General features: G+C 34.4%; 1 protein-coding gene across 1 annotated transcript in view; it reads right to left on the bottom strand.

Annotated features, from left to right (window-relative positions):
- Positions 1 to 325: 325 nt before the first annotated feature.
- CDH9 (cadherin 9) overlaps positions 326 to 17,334 on the bottom strand; it is a 64,193-nt gene continuing 47,184 nt past the window's right edge. Inside the window, exons 7-11 of the mRNA XM_028517943.2 lie at positions 10,237 to 10,373; positions 9,640 to 9,761; positions 5,894 to 6,011; positions 5,548 to 5,799; positions 326 to 1,310 (exon numbers count right to left, since the gene is read on the bottom strand). Of these exons, the coding sequence (XP_028373744.1) occupies positions 823 to 1,310; positions 5,548 to 5,799; positions 5,894 to 6,011; positions 9,640 to 9,761; positions 10,237 to 10,373 (1,117 nt within the window). The 3' untranslated portion in view covers positions 326 to 822. The remainder of the gene's footprint in view (positions 1,311 to 5,547; positions 5,800 to 5,893; positions 6,012 to 9,639; positions 9,762 to 10,236; positions 10,374 to 17,334) is intronic.

Raw genomic sequence — 17,334 nt, 5'->3', positions numbered from 1 at the left:
TTACAATTATAATAATTTCTATTCCAAATGTGACTTGTATCTTATTAATGAGTAGACACCAGTGGCTCAATAAATACCTGTTTATATTTAAGTTTTGAGGCAGAAAATCAAAACTTGTACTAAAATTATTTTATAGTTCCAGTAATTCAGTTCCAAATCGCATGCATAACATAGCTACTTTTTCCCTGAGTACCTTTACTTTATCGTGTTTTCCCTTTAAAGATGTAAAAAACTTTTGTTATAAGTGACATCAGAACTGCTTCTAGGAATTAAATAAAATGAAATTTATTTTTACAAATACTAGTTTATTTCATAAAAATACAAAAATATAAATATACATTTAGAAAAATATGAATAAATTAACACCAAGACATTCTTCAACTAAATAAATATGGCAGTAATATTCATTCCTATTTCTTTAGGGATATTTTTCCATTTTAATTTACAAAGCAGTTGCACAATATTTCATTTAATAGTAAAGGTAACTGTAATTCAGTTAAGAAAACCTTTATAAAGTTCTTATACTTAAGGAAAGGCACAAAAAGCCTTTATATATTTTATTTATTATTGATGTGATATACTTTCCTTCAGAGATTGTTAGGCAAAGAGGGTGAACTGTTTATTATTACTTTTTAAAAAATCTATGTCATTCATATTCATTTACAGAAACTTACTGATTAAGCAAACCTTTACTAAGACAACACCTACGTATTGTTTGCAATTTTGACTTTTAAAAAATTCCCTCCAAGGAAGAGAATACAGGCCACTCAACCCAGTAACAAAGAATACTTCCACTAACATCGATCCAGTCATAAAATACTGTTATTCACGGTCACTCTCATCACCCCCGTACATATCCGCCAGTTTTTTAAACCGAGGCCCCCAGTCGCTGAGGTAATCATAATCTTGGTTACAATCTGCTGTGAGAGATTCTAAAGAACTGAGTGAATCTGCTATGGAATCATTCCCTTCATAGGCATACGTAGCCAGTGAATCGTAAGGAGGTGCATTTGGGTCGGAGTCATTTTCTTTTAATCTTCGATGGATAAAATCTTGTACATCAATATTTTCCCACAGAGGCACAGTCCTCCTTATCTGAAAAATAGTTTCCGGCATTACATCCCTTCTAAGTTTACTTTCTTCTCTTGCTTCAGGATTCCTTAACGTGCCAATGTCAAAAGCTTGAGTGTCTTCCTCCCCACCGCCTTCATCGTTGTAGGTCACGATGTTATCCCGGACATCATCTTTTGAAATGATGAGAGGCTCCTTTTTTCTTTGCCTCTTCAATGCAGCAAACAGCACAACTAAAACTGGAGAGAGAAAGACAGAAAAACAGAGATTTCATGATTCAGATTTAAATTATACATAGCACATTTCTGTGAATCAAGTTTGTGTGGGGTGAGAAGTGCTAAAATTGGATAAAAATAGTAACTGTCATACAAATGCAGGGTGCTTTGAGCCAATGACTAGGTACACTGAATTGATAAAGTAGATATTACAGGGTCATTTATTTACTTTCAAGACTCACTCTCCCACTGAGCTGTGGCACTGAAAAAGATTTATTCCATCACGGTTAATATATCTAGCCAACTATAAATATGTGATACCTCATTTCTCCCAAATGTATGCTTTTATTAAATACTAAAATTTTAGAGCTGCAGTAATTATATGACAAGGGAAATTGACCATCCATTTAACATTGTCTTAGGGACCCAAGGGAACATACATAAAGCATTACTCATGTATGTGCATATATACATATGTGTACATTATCCATAGGTTATGCATATATATTATATATGCATAAGTATATGCAAATATATAATATATACAAAGATGTATAACATATGCATGCATATATATATATATATATATATATATATATCTATCTCTGTGCTGCTCATCTCATCCCTTCTGTTGCTCATACCTGCTTACTTAAATGTCTTTCTTTACCTGGTTTTGAAGCCTGCTTAAGATTTCAAATATAACTCAATATTATTTTTTATATTTGCAATGTAAAATACAAACTCAAATGAATCTTAAGCATATAATCATCTTACAAAATAGCTCTGATCATATCCTGTTACTGAGGACTTCCTTAAATTCCATATTTGCATTCAACCTTTTGGGCTAAAATGTTAATTCATGCTCCCCATGCTTTCTGTTTTGTGTTATTATTTACCTAAATTATATAGTTACCTATATATGTCTATTTATCAAGTTTGATATTCCTTTGATATACTTTATTTTACATTATATTGCTGAAATTTAACATACTTGACAGTTAACATATGCAAAATAAATGTTTACCTTATGCCATTTAAATACATTTATTTTAAAAATAAGGAAAAAAACACTGTTGTTAAAATACAACTTTTCCATTTATTTATTTATTTATTTATTTATTTATTTATTGAGAAGGGGAGAGAGGGAGACAGAGAGGGAGAGAAACATCAACACGTAGTTGTCTCTCATGTACCCACTATTGGGGACCTGGCCAGAAACCCATGCATGTGCCCTGACTGGGAATCAAACCACTGACCCTTTGGTTTAGAGGCCTACGTTCAATCCACTGAGCCACACCAGTCAAGACAAACTTTTCCATTTAAAATGTACTATATCCCTGTTTATATGCATAACAAAATTTAAGAAATAACTAAAAAATATTTCCCAAAAGCACATTTCCACCTTGCCTGAAATAACAAATAGGTTTCTCTTACTTTAGGGCAGTCAAATATTTTGCCAATGCTACTCATGTTTCAATGCTACAAGGAAATGTTGGCTCAAAAATCTATTATTTCTTTTCTCCATCTTTGTCTCAAGATTACACAAAACAAATGAGACTATACCTCACACTGGCCCTTAAGGCCTTCATAACTCCACTAAAAGCCTGGTCAATGCTGTTGTTATATCGGCCAACAAATGCTCTTCAGCTCCTACTAACTGGCAGAAAGAATTTGTTTAAAAAAATCATTCAAAGCATTTTTAATCTCCACACAATGGGCTTTGAGTGATGAGCTACATCCACAATTACCTTAGAGAATTTTTTTTTAAATTTCAGTAAAAATGAGACATACTGTACTGAAAAAGATAAAATTAAACTGATTATGTCAAATATATATATTTAAAATCCCAAAGCCTAGGGAATCATGCAGTAGTAAAAGAGGGCTCTTTATAAACTTAACATTTAATGCATTAATTTATAAATTTTCTACTTTTTATAATCAACAGAATAACTACATAGTCAAATTGTTTTAAAATTTATTAGCTAATATAATGTTTCCTAACTCTCACAAATGGTCCTTAGTACCTATTCTGAGTGTTTTGTGTGTGTTTTTTTTTTCCACTGCCAGGTCAGAATTATCTGCTTCTTTTCCCTGGAATGAGGTTATCAGTCTGGATGGAATGTAGAGAGGCTAAGATATGAAATAGAAGAAAGTATATCATTATTTTCACTAAACTGTAACTGGAATTTAGCATTTCTCTTTATTATGAACTTCGACATAAACCCTCATGATAGTAATAGTATGTGTGACTATAAACCAATACAAATCATTTATTTAACCTTGCATTATAGTTACAACTATTTCAAGTGATGATTAGACTTGTACTAGAGCAAGGCAATATGACAATAATCAAGCACAGTTTTTTTTTCAATTGGCAGGTTTGTTTTATCTTATATATCTCATTTCTATAAATTTAAGTTATTCTAAATAGGTCCATAAGCTTTATCTGACTGCCACAGGTGTCCTAGGAACCAAAAAGTTTAAAAAGTCTTGCCCTAGGTTTTAAGCCCTTACTTTGTCTTGAAACATGGATATAAACCAAGAACTGCATTTCTTCCACTTGTAACAGGCCATGAGTAAAATATTATTGCCCATGCTGTATCACTGTCTTGCAAGAGCAGACCCTCTTAACTATATAAATGCAATAACTCTGTCCAGTCATCCACATGCAGCCTTGAAATAGCAGCAGGACTGCATTGGAACTGTGATGATGAAACCTGACATTTTATTATCTGGTTCTAACCAATTTTAACTAAAATAATAGCAAATCACTCTACATTTAGGCAATAAGTTGGGAAGATGAACAAGTGTGTACCTTCTATATTGCTCTGGATAGAATGTGATGAAAGTGATGCTTTTAGAATAAAAAAAAAAAGAAGCCTTCTGGGATTTCTGCAGAGCAAAATATACAATTTAGTTTAACAATGCTATAATATCTAAACTTATTTGGGAGGGGTGCTTTTGTTCCCCCATGTATGCATGCATATCTTTATGTATGTGTGCATGCTATGTTAATATGTGAAAGAATCAATTTTGAAGTATACCTGATTTTATGTTATTAATTAAGAAACCAGAACTATGTGAGCAAGTCAAACAATATGAAAAGCATCAAAGTGGCACTTAGCTAAAAGGGTAGGTCAAAATTTAATCTCCACGGGGGATACAAAAATTTGTTACTGAAGAGCCGAACTTCATAGCAGCAGGTGGAGATGTGGACTGCTGATGGTGATGATAGCATGCATGTTCTGACACTCTGCGAAAATGTGTTTCTAAATAGTTGGATCATTTTAACTGAAAAATAACAGCTTCCCCTCACTTTCATCAATCCCCCACTGAAGTCCTACAAGGATATCTGGCCAAAGGGATTTCATCCAGATCGTTTGAAAGGATTTGCAGTGAAAAGGAGCCAGCACATATGGGCATTGGAACATAAATTTGGCTAGATCTCCTGCCCCAAGCATAAGCATTTTGGATGAATATTTGCTGGAAACAATTTTGGAGGAATGTTTTACAGTGGAACAACTGTTTAATTGAATTAAATCGTTGTCCTGTTAGGGCATGCTCAAATAAAGCATTTGCTATTGGAAGCATGACTTTGTTTAGAAAACACTGCAGGACTAGATATTTCATAATGCCATAGTGATAATTTGTCTAAATGAACACGAGCTTTTAATTTGGTGTATTACACCTATATATAACACATTTTATGAAAAATTATCTTGTGAAAACTTCAATACATTTGCCATTTAGGTGTCTGATGTATATAGCTTAACAATTGTTTTGCATTTGTACAGATAGATTTGGTTTTGAGACTAATGGTTAGAAAGGAGAATTCCGAATTCAAATAAGCTGGGTTTTAAACGTAGATAGAACACTTTCTAAATGAGTGACTTTGTGTAAGTTATTTAGTCTTTCTGTAGAAGAATAAAAGTATCTCCCTTATAGTGTGTATAAAAATATTAAATTGATCCTTAAAAATCATTAGAACAATGACCATTGTTAGCTCTAAATTGTGTAGGGATAGAAAAAGCAATAAATATAAAATATCATCAGCTATTTTATCTTTTTTTAATCTGTAGCAAAGTAGACTTATCTCTGCAGACAAACACTCAACTGTTCTCCAGGTTAAAAGGATAATTATTTTTTAAAAGTTAAAGCATCAGTCCTTAGCTACAGAGAAGGGTGCTTTTCAGTGCAGGATCACTGGGCAATCAGAGAGAATTCTGCAAGTTCAATATAGCATTCAGGGGCGCAACTTTACCAAGTAGTATGAGGACACAGAGAAGGATGGCAACCAGAGCTCCAGTGCTCAGGCCGGCCGACAGGACCAAGGCCTGTGCATTGCAGGACTGCATGTTTCCTTGGCTGTCGCAGGCACACACCCGGATCGTGAGTGTGCCGGTGCTGCTTTGAATTGGATAATCATTGTCAAAGATTAAGACCGGTAGGAGATAGGTGCTCATTTTGTGGCGGCTATAGCCATCTTTTCGAGTCATGATTCCTGCTGTGTTATCTGGAAAAAACAAATGGGGAGGGGATAGCTCATGTCAGTTCTTCATTTTGCAACTTAATGTCTCATAATTTTTGATATAAAAAGTGTTCTATACCTTTATTATCTACAATAGTGAAGTTTGGATTGAGGGGGAACTCTGGCACTGGTTCAAAGAAGAATTTGTGGCCTCGGGGAGGGTCATCTTTGTCCATGACACTGACAGTCTGGATCAACTGAAGCAAAGGACATCAAACAAAGCACGACAAAAAGCAACTCTCGTTATTTATTACAAGAGAATTTTAATGAGTGTTTGTGCTTTAAATATACCACTGAAATTAAGAAAACAAAAAAAAATATGTCATCTCAGAAAACTGTGCCAAAGTTTTTGTTTTTGTTTTAATCGTTATATTTATTGTGACATTTAATTAAGAATAAAACAATGTTCATCAATTATTCCAATACAAGGTATCTCTATGATTCACTGTTTGATTCCTGCCCAGTGCAGTGTGCAACCTTCAAGCAAGAATTGATCACTCCAGTATCAATCCTCTTTGAACATTTCAGACAGTACCAGTTTTTTGTTATTAATTTTTTACCAATCTGTTGTATCCACTAGATAATAGTTGTCTCCAAGGGCAGAAAACATAAAAGATGTATTAAAAACATAAGCGCTTAGCAAAACCACCTCCTAGAGATTATAAACATGATTAATACAGCTTTGGAAAATGAACAATATGTCATATAACATCAGAAATCAAAATCTTTTAAAGCTATGGGGCACCACAAGTATAATCATATTTCATATTTCATTCAAATATTGGGCTTTCTATTAATGGTGTTTGAAAAGTTTAAAAAATATAGAGAAAAATGCTTCTAAAGTTTTGTAAAATCCATGCCAGCTCTGAGAAAATGCAGAACCTCTTCACTGTGCCCACAGTAAGCGAGAGGTAAGCTGCAGGGTGGCCACTGGAGCAGGGAAGGTCAGGCTGTGTACAAAAATTCCACTGTGCGCTTGTTGTGGAAAAGACACTCAGCTACACATCAGGGGTTTGTTTTTCCAGTCCAGGGCCTATAATTTGTGTGATTTGACATCACAGTCATTAATAACTCAGACTTTCAAATTTCTCTTCAAAAAAGTGGTACCACTTTTAGATATCATAGCAGGACATTCTTTGATAAACAGTTATTGGAATTTCACAGTATTTTAATGTATGTTTTGCTTTGGGTGTTGTGTACCTTTTTTTGACATACTAATCTGCATACTCATCAGTCAAGAGTTGTCCTCTATAATTTGATATAAACCATAATTTTATTCATTTTGAAAGAATGAGATATAACCTTACATCTTTTTGCATGATGCTTCTGAAAGTGCATGATTATTGATGCTAAGGGGACCCACTGTTTCTCCTTAGAAAACTGAAGCATAACATAGAAAAAATTTACATGAGGCTTAATATTACTGCTCAATATCATGTTTCAGAATAGCAAAATCATATCTATTATTTAATAATATTTGTATCATAAACAACATTGTTCTTTTGATTATATGACTGAGCTTTTTAAATGATTAGGTGGACCATTCTTGAAGCATATTTTAAGAGAGAACACACATCAGAGGCCTAAACTAGATGTCCTTTTTAACCTTGCTACTTTTTACAGGAATATCAATTTATATCAAATATATGAAAATTCATAGACATTTGATAGTAGTATATATTAAAATTTTCATTAGTCAATATCAAATATACTTTACCATCATAAAACATTAATTTGTAACATATGAATAACTCATATAAACAAATAAAAAGCCTACTAATAGACAAATACATAAAGAACCTCTACAAGCCATTGTTAGCTGACTTGTGCCCCTCCGAAAGTTATGTCCAAGTCCTAATCCCCAGTACCTATGAATGTGCCCTTATTGGGAAACACGCTCTTTGCAGATGTAATCAAGTTAATATGAGATCATACTGGATTACATGGGTCCTAATCCAATGAATACCGCGTCCTTATAAAATGACAGAAATTGGGATGAGAGAAAGAGACGCAGGAAGAATGTCACACAATGGTGGAGACAGAGATTGGAGGCACTAGGTTCTCCAAGCAACTACCGAGGTTAGGAAGTGGCAAAGAAGAATGGTGCACTTGTGCCTTCGGACAGAACATGAACCTGTTGAGCACTGATTTTAGAACTATGTCAGAAGATTAATTTTTACTGTTTAAACTATCCGATTTGCGATAATCTGTGATGGAGGCCATCACAAGGAAACTAATTAGGAAACTAATAGAGCCATGAATATTTTTTTAACGGCCACATATTTATGAGAATGATCTTCAACCTCAATATTTTGGAGAAATCAATGTTAAAATTATAATGAGATATTACATATAACAGTTATTTGAAATCAATGTTGCCCAATAAATAAGCAATTACCCACATTTGATGGTAGTTATTGAATATGACATATTAGATATATAACATATTTGAGAGTATATGAGAATAAATTAAATTTAATTATTCCTACTTTGAGAATTATATCAAATAAAAATAATGCCAAGTATTGTATAAATATAAATGTACTATATAGTACTCAATATAGTACTGTCTGATAAAGTAATACTTTATTGTTAAAGTGAATTTTCATTAATAGGTATATGGATGAATAGTCTAATATATAACTATGCTATAAATATTAAGCATCAGATTAAAAATAAACATTTATCAAACTGGGAATATGCTTATTACCTGTTGCAAAGTGAGAAAAAAAAGAAAACCAATGTTTAATCCAATAATTGTAATGATTCATTGTTGGTAAAATGAAATAAAAAGTTTGAGACCAAGGTACAGGCACAGCGGGCTTCTTGTGAGAGATCACTTCCTGGCACGCGGGTGTCTGCTTTCTTCCTGTGTATCTCCACGTGGCCTTGCCTTCAGGTGTGTGCGTGGAGAGAACGTGCCCTCTCTGGGGTCTCTTCTTTAAGGGACACTAATCCTGTTACATTGGAGCCCTACTGTAATGGCTGTTTAAAACCCACTGCTTCCTTAGGGGCCCCATCTACAAATACCCAGCAGTGGTTAGGGAGCTTCAGTATATGAAGGTTGTGGGGAACAGAAACACTCAGTCCGTTACAATCTCTGTTGGAACAGAAGACTGTATTTCACTTTTATTTTCTATATTAAAAATAATCACATTACACAGGATTCATTTGCTTATATTTTCTTAAAGAAATACCTAAATAATTGGTTAAAATTTCTGTCAGTAACATTTATGCCATTACTGTCATTTGTAAAGTACTCTATCAGTGTCAAAAATAAACATATTCTGACTTTGCTTAACATTATTTTAGAGATATCTGAAATAGTGCTCTGTAGAGGACTTAAAATATTTATTTTAATCTCACTAATATTCAAGTTGAAAAATAACAAACAAAATATAGCTTATATTAGACCAAAATGTTCTAACTGAGCAACTAAAGGCAACAAAATAGAATCAACAAAATGATGATTGATTCCCTGTATACTAATAGAGAACAATTTTATTTTCAATTTTATGTTTTTTTTTATGTATTTCCATTCTGACTGGAATTTAGTGTCAACATTATCATGAATCCATCTAGGACTGTTACATGAATTAAGGCACACATTTTTCCTGTTTTAAAATGGAGTCCATAGTAAAAACCATATTTAAATAATCTTGCTTAGATCATTGTTAGTTTTATGGTAAAGGAAGATAAGTAACACAAAAGATTGACAATTGTTTGCATGAAAAATAAAATACATGTGCAAGTAAAGTAAGGCAATGTCATCTGCCTTTGTGAAGAAAAAATATCATTTTTAAAGTTCAAAATAATTTTATTTACCTGCCCAGGTTTTGCATTTTCACAAACAAAAGTTTCATAGTACGTGGCAAATTCCGGAGCATGGTCATTTATATCTAGAATTCTGATGAAGACTGGGATGTGGCTACTTTGTTTTGAGTTATCTGCAATGAGAACACGGATAAGAGTTCAGTCTCATTCACTGAGAAGCAGTGATACCATTCTCCCCATTTGTAATTTAACAGCAGATCATCTGTGTGCTATCCACTACGTGATTGGATTGCTGATGGGTATCTCAGCACTCTCACTTGGTCCACATGGAAAGCATGGTAAAAAGAGGAGGGCATGATTGATAAGACTCTATTATTGGTAAGAGATAACTGTTTTAAACTGATTAATTTAATGAGGTTAGCTTTTATTTCTATCTTATAAGAAAGTATCAAGAAAATCAAGTTTAAAAGAGATGAATATTTAGTAATTATTAGAATAATTAAAAAGGCAACACACTCAAAATCATTCCTCTCAGATATTTCTAATGATGAAATCATTCCACTCATGGAGCAGGAATCTTTTTTAATGTCATTATTCTACCACTTTGATGAAAAAGAATGCATTCAGGTGGATGTCTTTCCCACTTACTTAATTCTGTGGCTATAATGGTGATGTTGTGCCACGGAGATGATTCCCGGTCCAGGGGCTTTAAGGTGAAAATAGAGCCATTTTCTGCATGGACACTAAAAATCCCATCCGTGTCAGTGAGCCGATCGATGGAGTATCTGCCAGAAAAGAAAGTCCTAAATCCAAGCATCATTTTAAGATTGTTAGTTCACACAATCAGAAATTCACACCATGTTCTGATAAAAACATAACCAGTAAAATGCTGAGAACTTTTTTGAATTTTTATTTAATGTAATTGTTATTTAAACTATTTGATATATTTTGCTGTATCAGTTCTATGATTATATGTATTCTGAAGTGATTATTTATAATCATAAACCTGTATGGAAGTTTGTAAGTAAGTTTTTAATAATCACTTGATTTAGTTACCTTATTACAGACCTATGCAGTGTTTGAGACATATTAAGCAGTTATTTTAAACTTGGGAGAGTCAATTGCATTGGGTAAATAGAAATCATGTTTTAAAAATCACATAAGAACACGTGTCCACAGAGTCCTTAAGAGCATAGGCAAATGCAGAGGGGCTGTAGTAAAATACATTGCTTTTGATTGACTCTCTTCATAAAAAAATATTTAAGCTGAATCAAATGTCTTCCTCCAACTTATCCCTCCAACCTATACCAAATAAAGATTAAATGTCATTAGCAACATGAATGTTTCTTATTAGGTCTGGATACAGAAGACGTCACCATAGACTTCCCATCATTCTATGGTTTGCAAAATAATGCCATCCCATAAAAGATGTCCATCTCCATTTTCCTGGAACTTGTGATGATGTTACTTTACATCATAAGAGTTATTTTGCAGATGTGATTAAGGTTAAAATATAGAGATGGAGATTAACATTGATTATCTAGAGAGGCCTAAACTTATCATACAAACCCTTAAAAACAGAAGAAAACAGAAAAGTAAAATGCCAACTTATATATGAATCACATGGGAATCTTGTTAAAAACCAATTTTTTTTAGAGAGGGAAGGGAGGGAGAAAGAGAGCGAGAGAGAGAGAAACATCAATGTGTGGTTGCGAGGGGCTGTGGCCTGCAACCCAAGCATGTGCCCTAACTGGGAATCAAACCTGTGATGCTTTGGTTCGCAGCCCATGCTCAATCCACTGAGCTATGCCAGGCAGGCCTAAAAACCAATTTTGATTCAGTGGGTTTAGTGTGGAAGCTGGGATTCTGAATTCCTAACAAATTCTTAGGTGAGTTTTATGTAGCAAATAGATGGAAAAAAGGTCATATAGCAAGGTGACAGACCATGGGATAAACTGGTTAGGAAAAGAAAGAATAGGCTTCTGGTTACTGCAAAAAAACAGGAGGGACTGAGTCCATAGAATAAACTGCTTGAGTCCCAGAGAGTCCCTCTTAAAGAACCCACAGACAAACTTGCTCAGACTGACATACTCTGACAGTGCTGCCAGGCTGCACTGGACTGGCAGCTTGAAATGTATCAGTGGCTTACAGGGAGGAAATGAAGTGCCTGGCACAAGGCAAGAGCTGAGGGACAGCTTTCTCCTGAACAGAAAGATGGAAAGAGGCCATTGTTCCTTTTCTAAACCCCCCACAGAGCCAGCAGGCAGGTGCCATAACTGAGACTCCATCAACTGGGCTAACACTGTTTTTCCCACGCTGGAGATCCTCTGAGACTACATGCTACTCAACTTAGGGCCCACCTAATCTGTTAACAGTGAATTTTCCATATGAATGGCTGGTCTTGGCTCATGCTTCACAATTTCCTAAATCTTCTCAAATAAGCAACATCTTTTGCTAAGTGCTCCCACAACCAATACTAGCAGCAGTCAGCCAAGATTCACAGCTTGGCTTTGCTTGGGAGTCTTCAAGCCCAGCACAAGTAGCAGCCATTTCAGAATACTCTATAGCTCAGGCAGGGTGGCCCCAGGCAAAACACAAGTGGGGGCTGACCTTGGCCTGAACCACCCAAGAAACCCCAGAACCTGCACATCCATGGATAGCTACAGACCATGTCAGAGCACCACCACCACCACCGTGCCTGTGCCCAGCTGATATTCCACAGAAGGCAGAGATTGGTGGTCAGTGGTCTTGGCCAGTCCTTGAAGCTGAATGGCCAGAATAAATCTCTCCTTTTGACTTTGCAAAGCAACCAAGCTCAGCTACAAGATGAGGGAGTACTCAGCTCCCCTGAGGGGTGCAGCTTCAGTGACCAGCTTCGGTAATACAGGGGGTTGTGCCACTGGACTCTAAAAGACACCTGTTACATTAGGGAACACTACCAAGACAGGGATTCATAGGAGCCCTACTTAATATATAGAAATAAACACAAGGAGGCTGCCTAAATGAGGAGACAAAAAAGATGGTCCAAATGGAAAAAAAAGTTCAAACCTCCAAAAAAAATAACTAAACAAAATGGAGACAACAATCTATGAGATACAGAGTTCAAATCACTAGTTATAAGGATGTTTAAAGAACTCAGTGAGGACCTCAACAGCATAACAAAGATCCAGTCAGAAATGAAGAATAGACTAATTGAACTAAAGAACAATTTGCAGGGAGCTAATGGTAGAGTACATGAAGCTGAGAATCAAATCAATGATTTAGAACATAAGAAACAAGAAACCACCCATCAGAATAACAAGAAAAAATGCAAATAAACAAAGTGTAAGCAGCCTCTGGAAAAACTTGAAGCATTCCAATATTTGCATCATAGGGGTTCCAGAAAGATAAGAGAAAAAGCAACAAATTGGTAATCTATTTGAAAAATAATGAAAGAAAATGTCCTTAATTTGTTGAAGGAAATAGACACGTAAGTCCAAGAAGCACAGACAGTTCCAACAAGATGGATGGATAAAGGCTCACTCCAAGACATATCACAATTAAAATGCCAAAGGTTAAAGATAAAGAGACAATCTTAAAAGCGGAAAAGATGAAATCAGTTACTTACAGGGAAGTTCCCATAAGACTGTCAGCTGATTTCTCAAAAAATACTTTGCAGGCAAGAAGGGATTGGCAAAAAATATTCAAATATATAAAAAGCAAGGACCTACAGCCAAGATTTCTCTACCCAGCAAAGATATCATTTAGAATCAAAGGACAGATAAAGAGCTTCCCACACAAGAAAAAAATCTAAAAGAGTTCATCATCACTGAACCATTATTATATGAAATTTTAAAGATGCTTTTTTTTAAGAAAGAAGAAATCAAAACTATAAACAATTAAGTGGTGATAAATACATATTTATCAACAATTGACTCTCAAAGACAAACTAATCAAAACAAGAAGAACAAAGACACAACTATGGATACAGAGAATGTTTTGATGGTTGCCAGATGGGAGGGTGTTGTGGAGGAATGGGTGAAGAGGTGAGGGGATTAGGAAGTACAAATAGGTGGCTATAGAATAGCCATTGGGGATGTAAAGTACAGTATAGAAAATGGAGAAGCCAAAGAATTTATAGGCATGACCCATGGACAGGAACAATGGAGTAGGGACTGCCTGAGGGAGTGGGAGATACTGTAGGGAGGGACAAAGGGGGAAACTTGGGACAATTGTAGCATAATCAATAAAGTATAATTTAAATAATAATAATAAACAAAATAAGTCACTTCACTAATAAAAAGAAAAGAAAGATAGTAATGGATAACTATCAGACTAATCAGCAACTAATGTTGTCTTTGTTAGGTATCTATTACAAGCACTTAACAAATGAACTCCTTTTAATCCAACAAATTAAGAAATTACAGTTCCACTTATAAATTTATAATATATTTAGTATCAGGCATGGACTTTGATAAACATAAGTAATATGTATTTAGGTTTATAAACATTGTAAAATATTGGCAATTTTTAAGCATTGGATAAAAATATATTTATCTAAATGATAGAGTATTTTTGGTTGAGGTTGTTTTAATAAAGAGAATATGAGTTAGTCTATTATATGAACTATGCTGAATATAAGGCATATGTTAGTAAACTTAGAATTCAAAATTAATTTAAACAATTTACATAGTACATACTCGTGCTTGTCTAATTTATTTTCTAGTAAACTTTGTACAATGATCGGTTCAGACTCACAAATATGGCTTTGAAGTGCATTTGGGGCATACATACAAAGGCTTGTCCAGAAGGTACCCACCATGTAATGTCCAGAAGGTACCCACCCATGTAATATGGAATATGGAAGCATTTTTCTGAAGAAGATAAAAGATACATGAGACATCATACATAGGACAAGGATGCCTCAATCCCCTTCAAAATAGGCACCTTGAGACCTCACACAGTTCTCCCAGTCACCATCATCTGCCCTGTCATATTTTCCTGAATCTCACTGATAGTCTGAAATCTCTTATTTCAAAGGTGATTTTAGTTTTTGGAAAAGCCAGAAGTTGCAGGGCAACACATTTGGGCTGTAGGGGGCTGCATCCATGGGTGATTTGATGTTTCCCCAAAAAACTCTGCATGAGACATGGATGCATGAGTTTTTGTGATGAAGCTGCCAATCACCAGTTGCCCATAACTGTGGCCATCTGAATTATCTAAATAGTTTTTGCTGAAGAATGTTCAAGCTTAATGCAAAATTTGATGCTGGTCAATTGCTCTATTCGTTCAGTCATTTTGAATGTGATGGCCACACAGTACACATGTTCACTCCATGGTGTCTACCGCTCCCACTGACTAGCACAGTAAAGTTGTCATTGTTCACTGATCTGCATTCCAGTCCACTCTCCTTGGCTGCCAATTAACATGGATATTGTGGAAACTGTTCTTGTTATATTAACAATGGCTGAACTATTTCCAGACAGACCTCGTATATGCATCTCAAATGTGAAATAGCTGAAACAATTTAAATGTATGTTCCTAGATTTTTTTCTGTACCTTGCTCCAAAAATATGGAACCTTGGTTCTGTCTCCTTCTTGTCTTTTGGAAGGGTAATGCAATGAATGATACAGCTACCTGGAAATGGTAGTACCCCCTCACTTTTTCAATAACTATTGTTGTGAATTTTTTACATAATTATTATAAAAGACATTTGATGGGTTTGGAAAGACTCCTATGACATACAGTAACTTCCCAAGACTAGCTATCTTCTGGTATAAAAAATCCTAGTTAGAGAATATTTAGAAACCTAGATATATTAATAAATAATGAATATATGAAAATATATAAAACGTTATATATGTATATCCTAAAAGCAAAAATTATACTAGCTTTAACCAAAAATTCCTTGTCAGATAAGCATCATATTTTCATAGTTCATATTTTAAGATATTCATTAATATATTAAAATGATGGATGACAGTCATATATATATTTTTAATCGGCATTGCTTAGTGGTATTAAAATGAAATCAAAGAGATTGTTTAACTCAAGGTGTCAACTCAACTATAATTTAGTTCTAAATGTGGGCTGAGAGTCACTGAAACATTAAAATACTGATTTAATTTTCTTAATTCTGCTTTAGAGTAAAAATAATCTGAAATAGAAACAAAGAGCAAAATAAAACAACTATATCCACGCATTGAATGGGACTCAATTTACACTATTCACCTATGTATGTTTCTCTCCATTATTGGAAAGATAAATAGCTAACCATTTTTTCTTATGGCTATTTAAATTGATGATCAAAAAGGAAAATAAATATCCCTTTGCGCCCATCGCTACTTGCCCCAGATATTAGCACGAAGGTTTCTATAATGGAGAAATAGTTACCAGTTCTAACATTGCACAAATCTAGGTTTGAGTCACTTGGAGCTTATATGAAGTCAGAATAAGCTGGAAATTCAGTTGCTCTCCTTTTAGCTCCAAACTTGAAAGGCACTGCTTTCAAGTGAAGAATTCATGAAGATCTATCACTGTGATGATTTAGAAATAGCTCACTTCAACATTAACACGACCAACTTCCAATATATATTCAGAAATTTGCCATAATGCAAACAATGCCCTGCCATTTTTCAAAGCCCAAGTATAACTTTCTTCTACTTAGTAGCCAGTGTTCTATTTTCAACCTTCTGGTTTACCTGTTAATAATGAATGCACTGGATTATAGCAAATGACCAGAAAGAACCCAATAAACACTTGACACAGGACAAAGCTATCTCTGATCCAGCAGATGACATATTAAAACATTTTCTTCATCCCTTCACATTGGATTTGAACAATAATTTTAAAAAATCACTGACATACTTTTTTGAATGAATATCTTCCTCAGAGACTGCATCCAATCACAGGCTGCAGATAGTGAGCAAAAAAAAAAAAAAAATCACAAGAAAACTGAACCTAAGGAAGCTGAAATCTGGTTTTAGTAGTTTGCTTTTTTTTTAATGTTCTACCATTAACAAACATACATCAGATCCCTGTATTTTCACCTACTATAAAATAAAAGATGTAAATTCAATTACAAACATCAGAACAAAATGATAATATGAAGAAATATGTCAAAGATAGCCTTCCTTTTCCTTCACTTAATTTCAGACGCATGGTCAACTGACTAATTCCATATCGTTAGGCTATACCTATGCACTTTCCTTTCCATGTCCTGCTTTTCAGAAATGTGTTTTCTTGCTATCAGTTATGAAACCTTCATTACCCTTCAAAAAGAGATGTGGCTACAAAGTTTGAAAAAACTTTTGCAGATATTAGTGACTTTTTCCAAATTATTATTATTTGAATCTCTGTGATAAAATCATGAAATATCAGGGAGTCACATATATGAAAGCCTTTATTCTCTTATTTTAGCTTACGGTGGAACCAGGCACATTTTATCAAGGCATAACTCATTTCTCACTAGCAAGTTTGTTTTGGACTTACTCTCGATTTGATGGCAGGAAAGAACTCTTTAAAATTTCATTGAACTTTAAATATTTTGAGCATAAAATAGGTGTGAAATGAGAGAACATGCTTTATTTTTCAAAACCTGTGGAGCTTATTACAAACCTATAACCTGGGGAATCCATGATTACTAATAAAGTAAAGCAAAGCTGACAACAGCTGCTAATTGTAGCCATAATCTCTTATTGAAAGTGGCAGATGTATTTCAGAAAATATGTTTGATGAACAGATGTACTGGTGGGTGAGCATTACTT

Source organism: Phyllostomus discolor, chromosome 3, assembly GCF_004126475.2.
Source record: "Phyllostomus discolor isolate MPI-MPIP mPhyDis1 chromosome 3, mPhyDis1.pri.v3, whole genome shotgun sequence".
Lineage (NCBI taxonomy): Eukaryota > Metazoa > Chordata > Mammalia > Chiroptera > Phyllostomidae > Phyllostomus > Phyllostomus discolor.
Note: the sequence above shows the minus strand (reverse complement) of the source record. Positions and strands in the feature narration are given on the sequence as shown.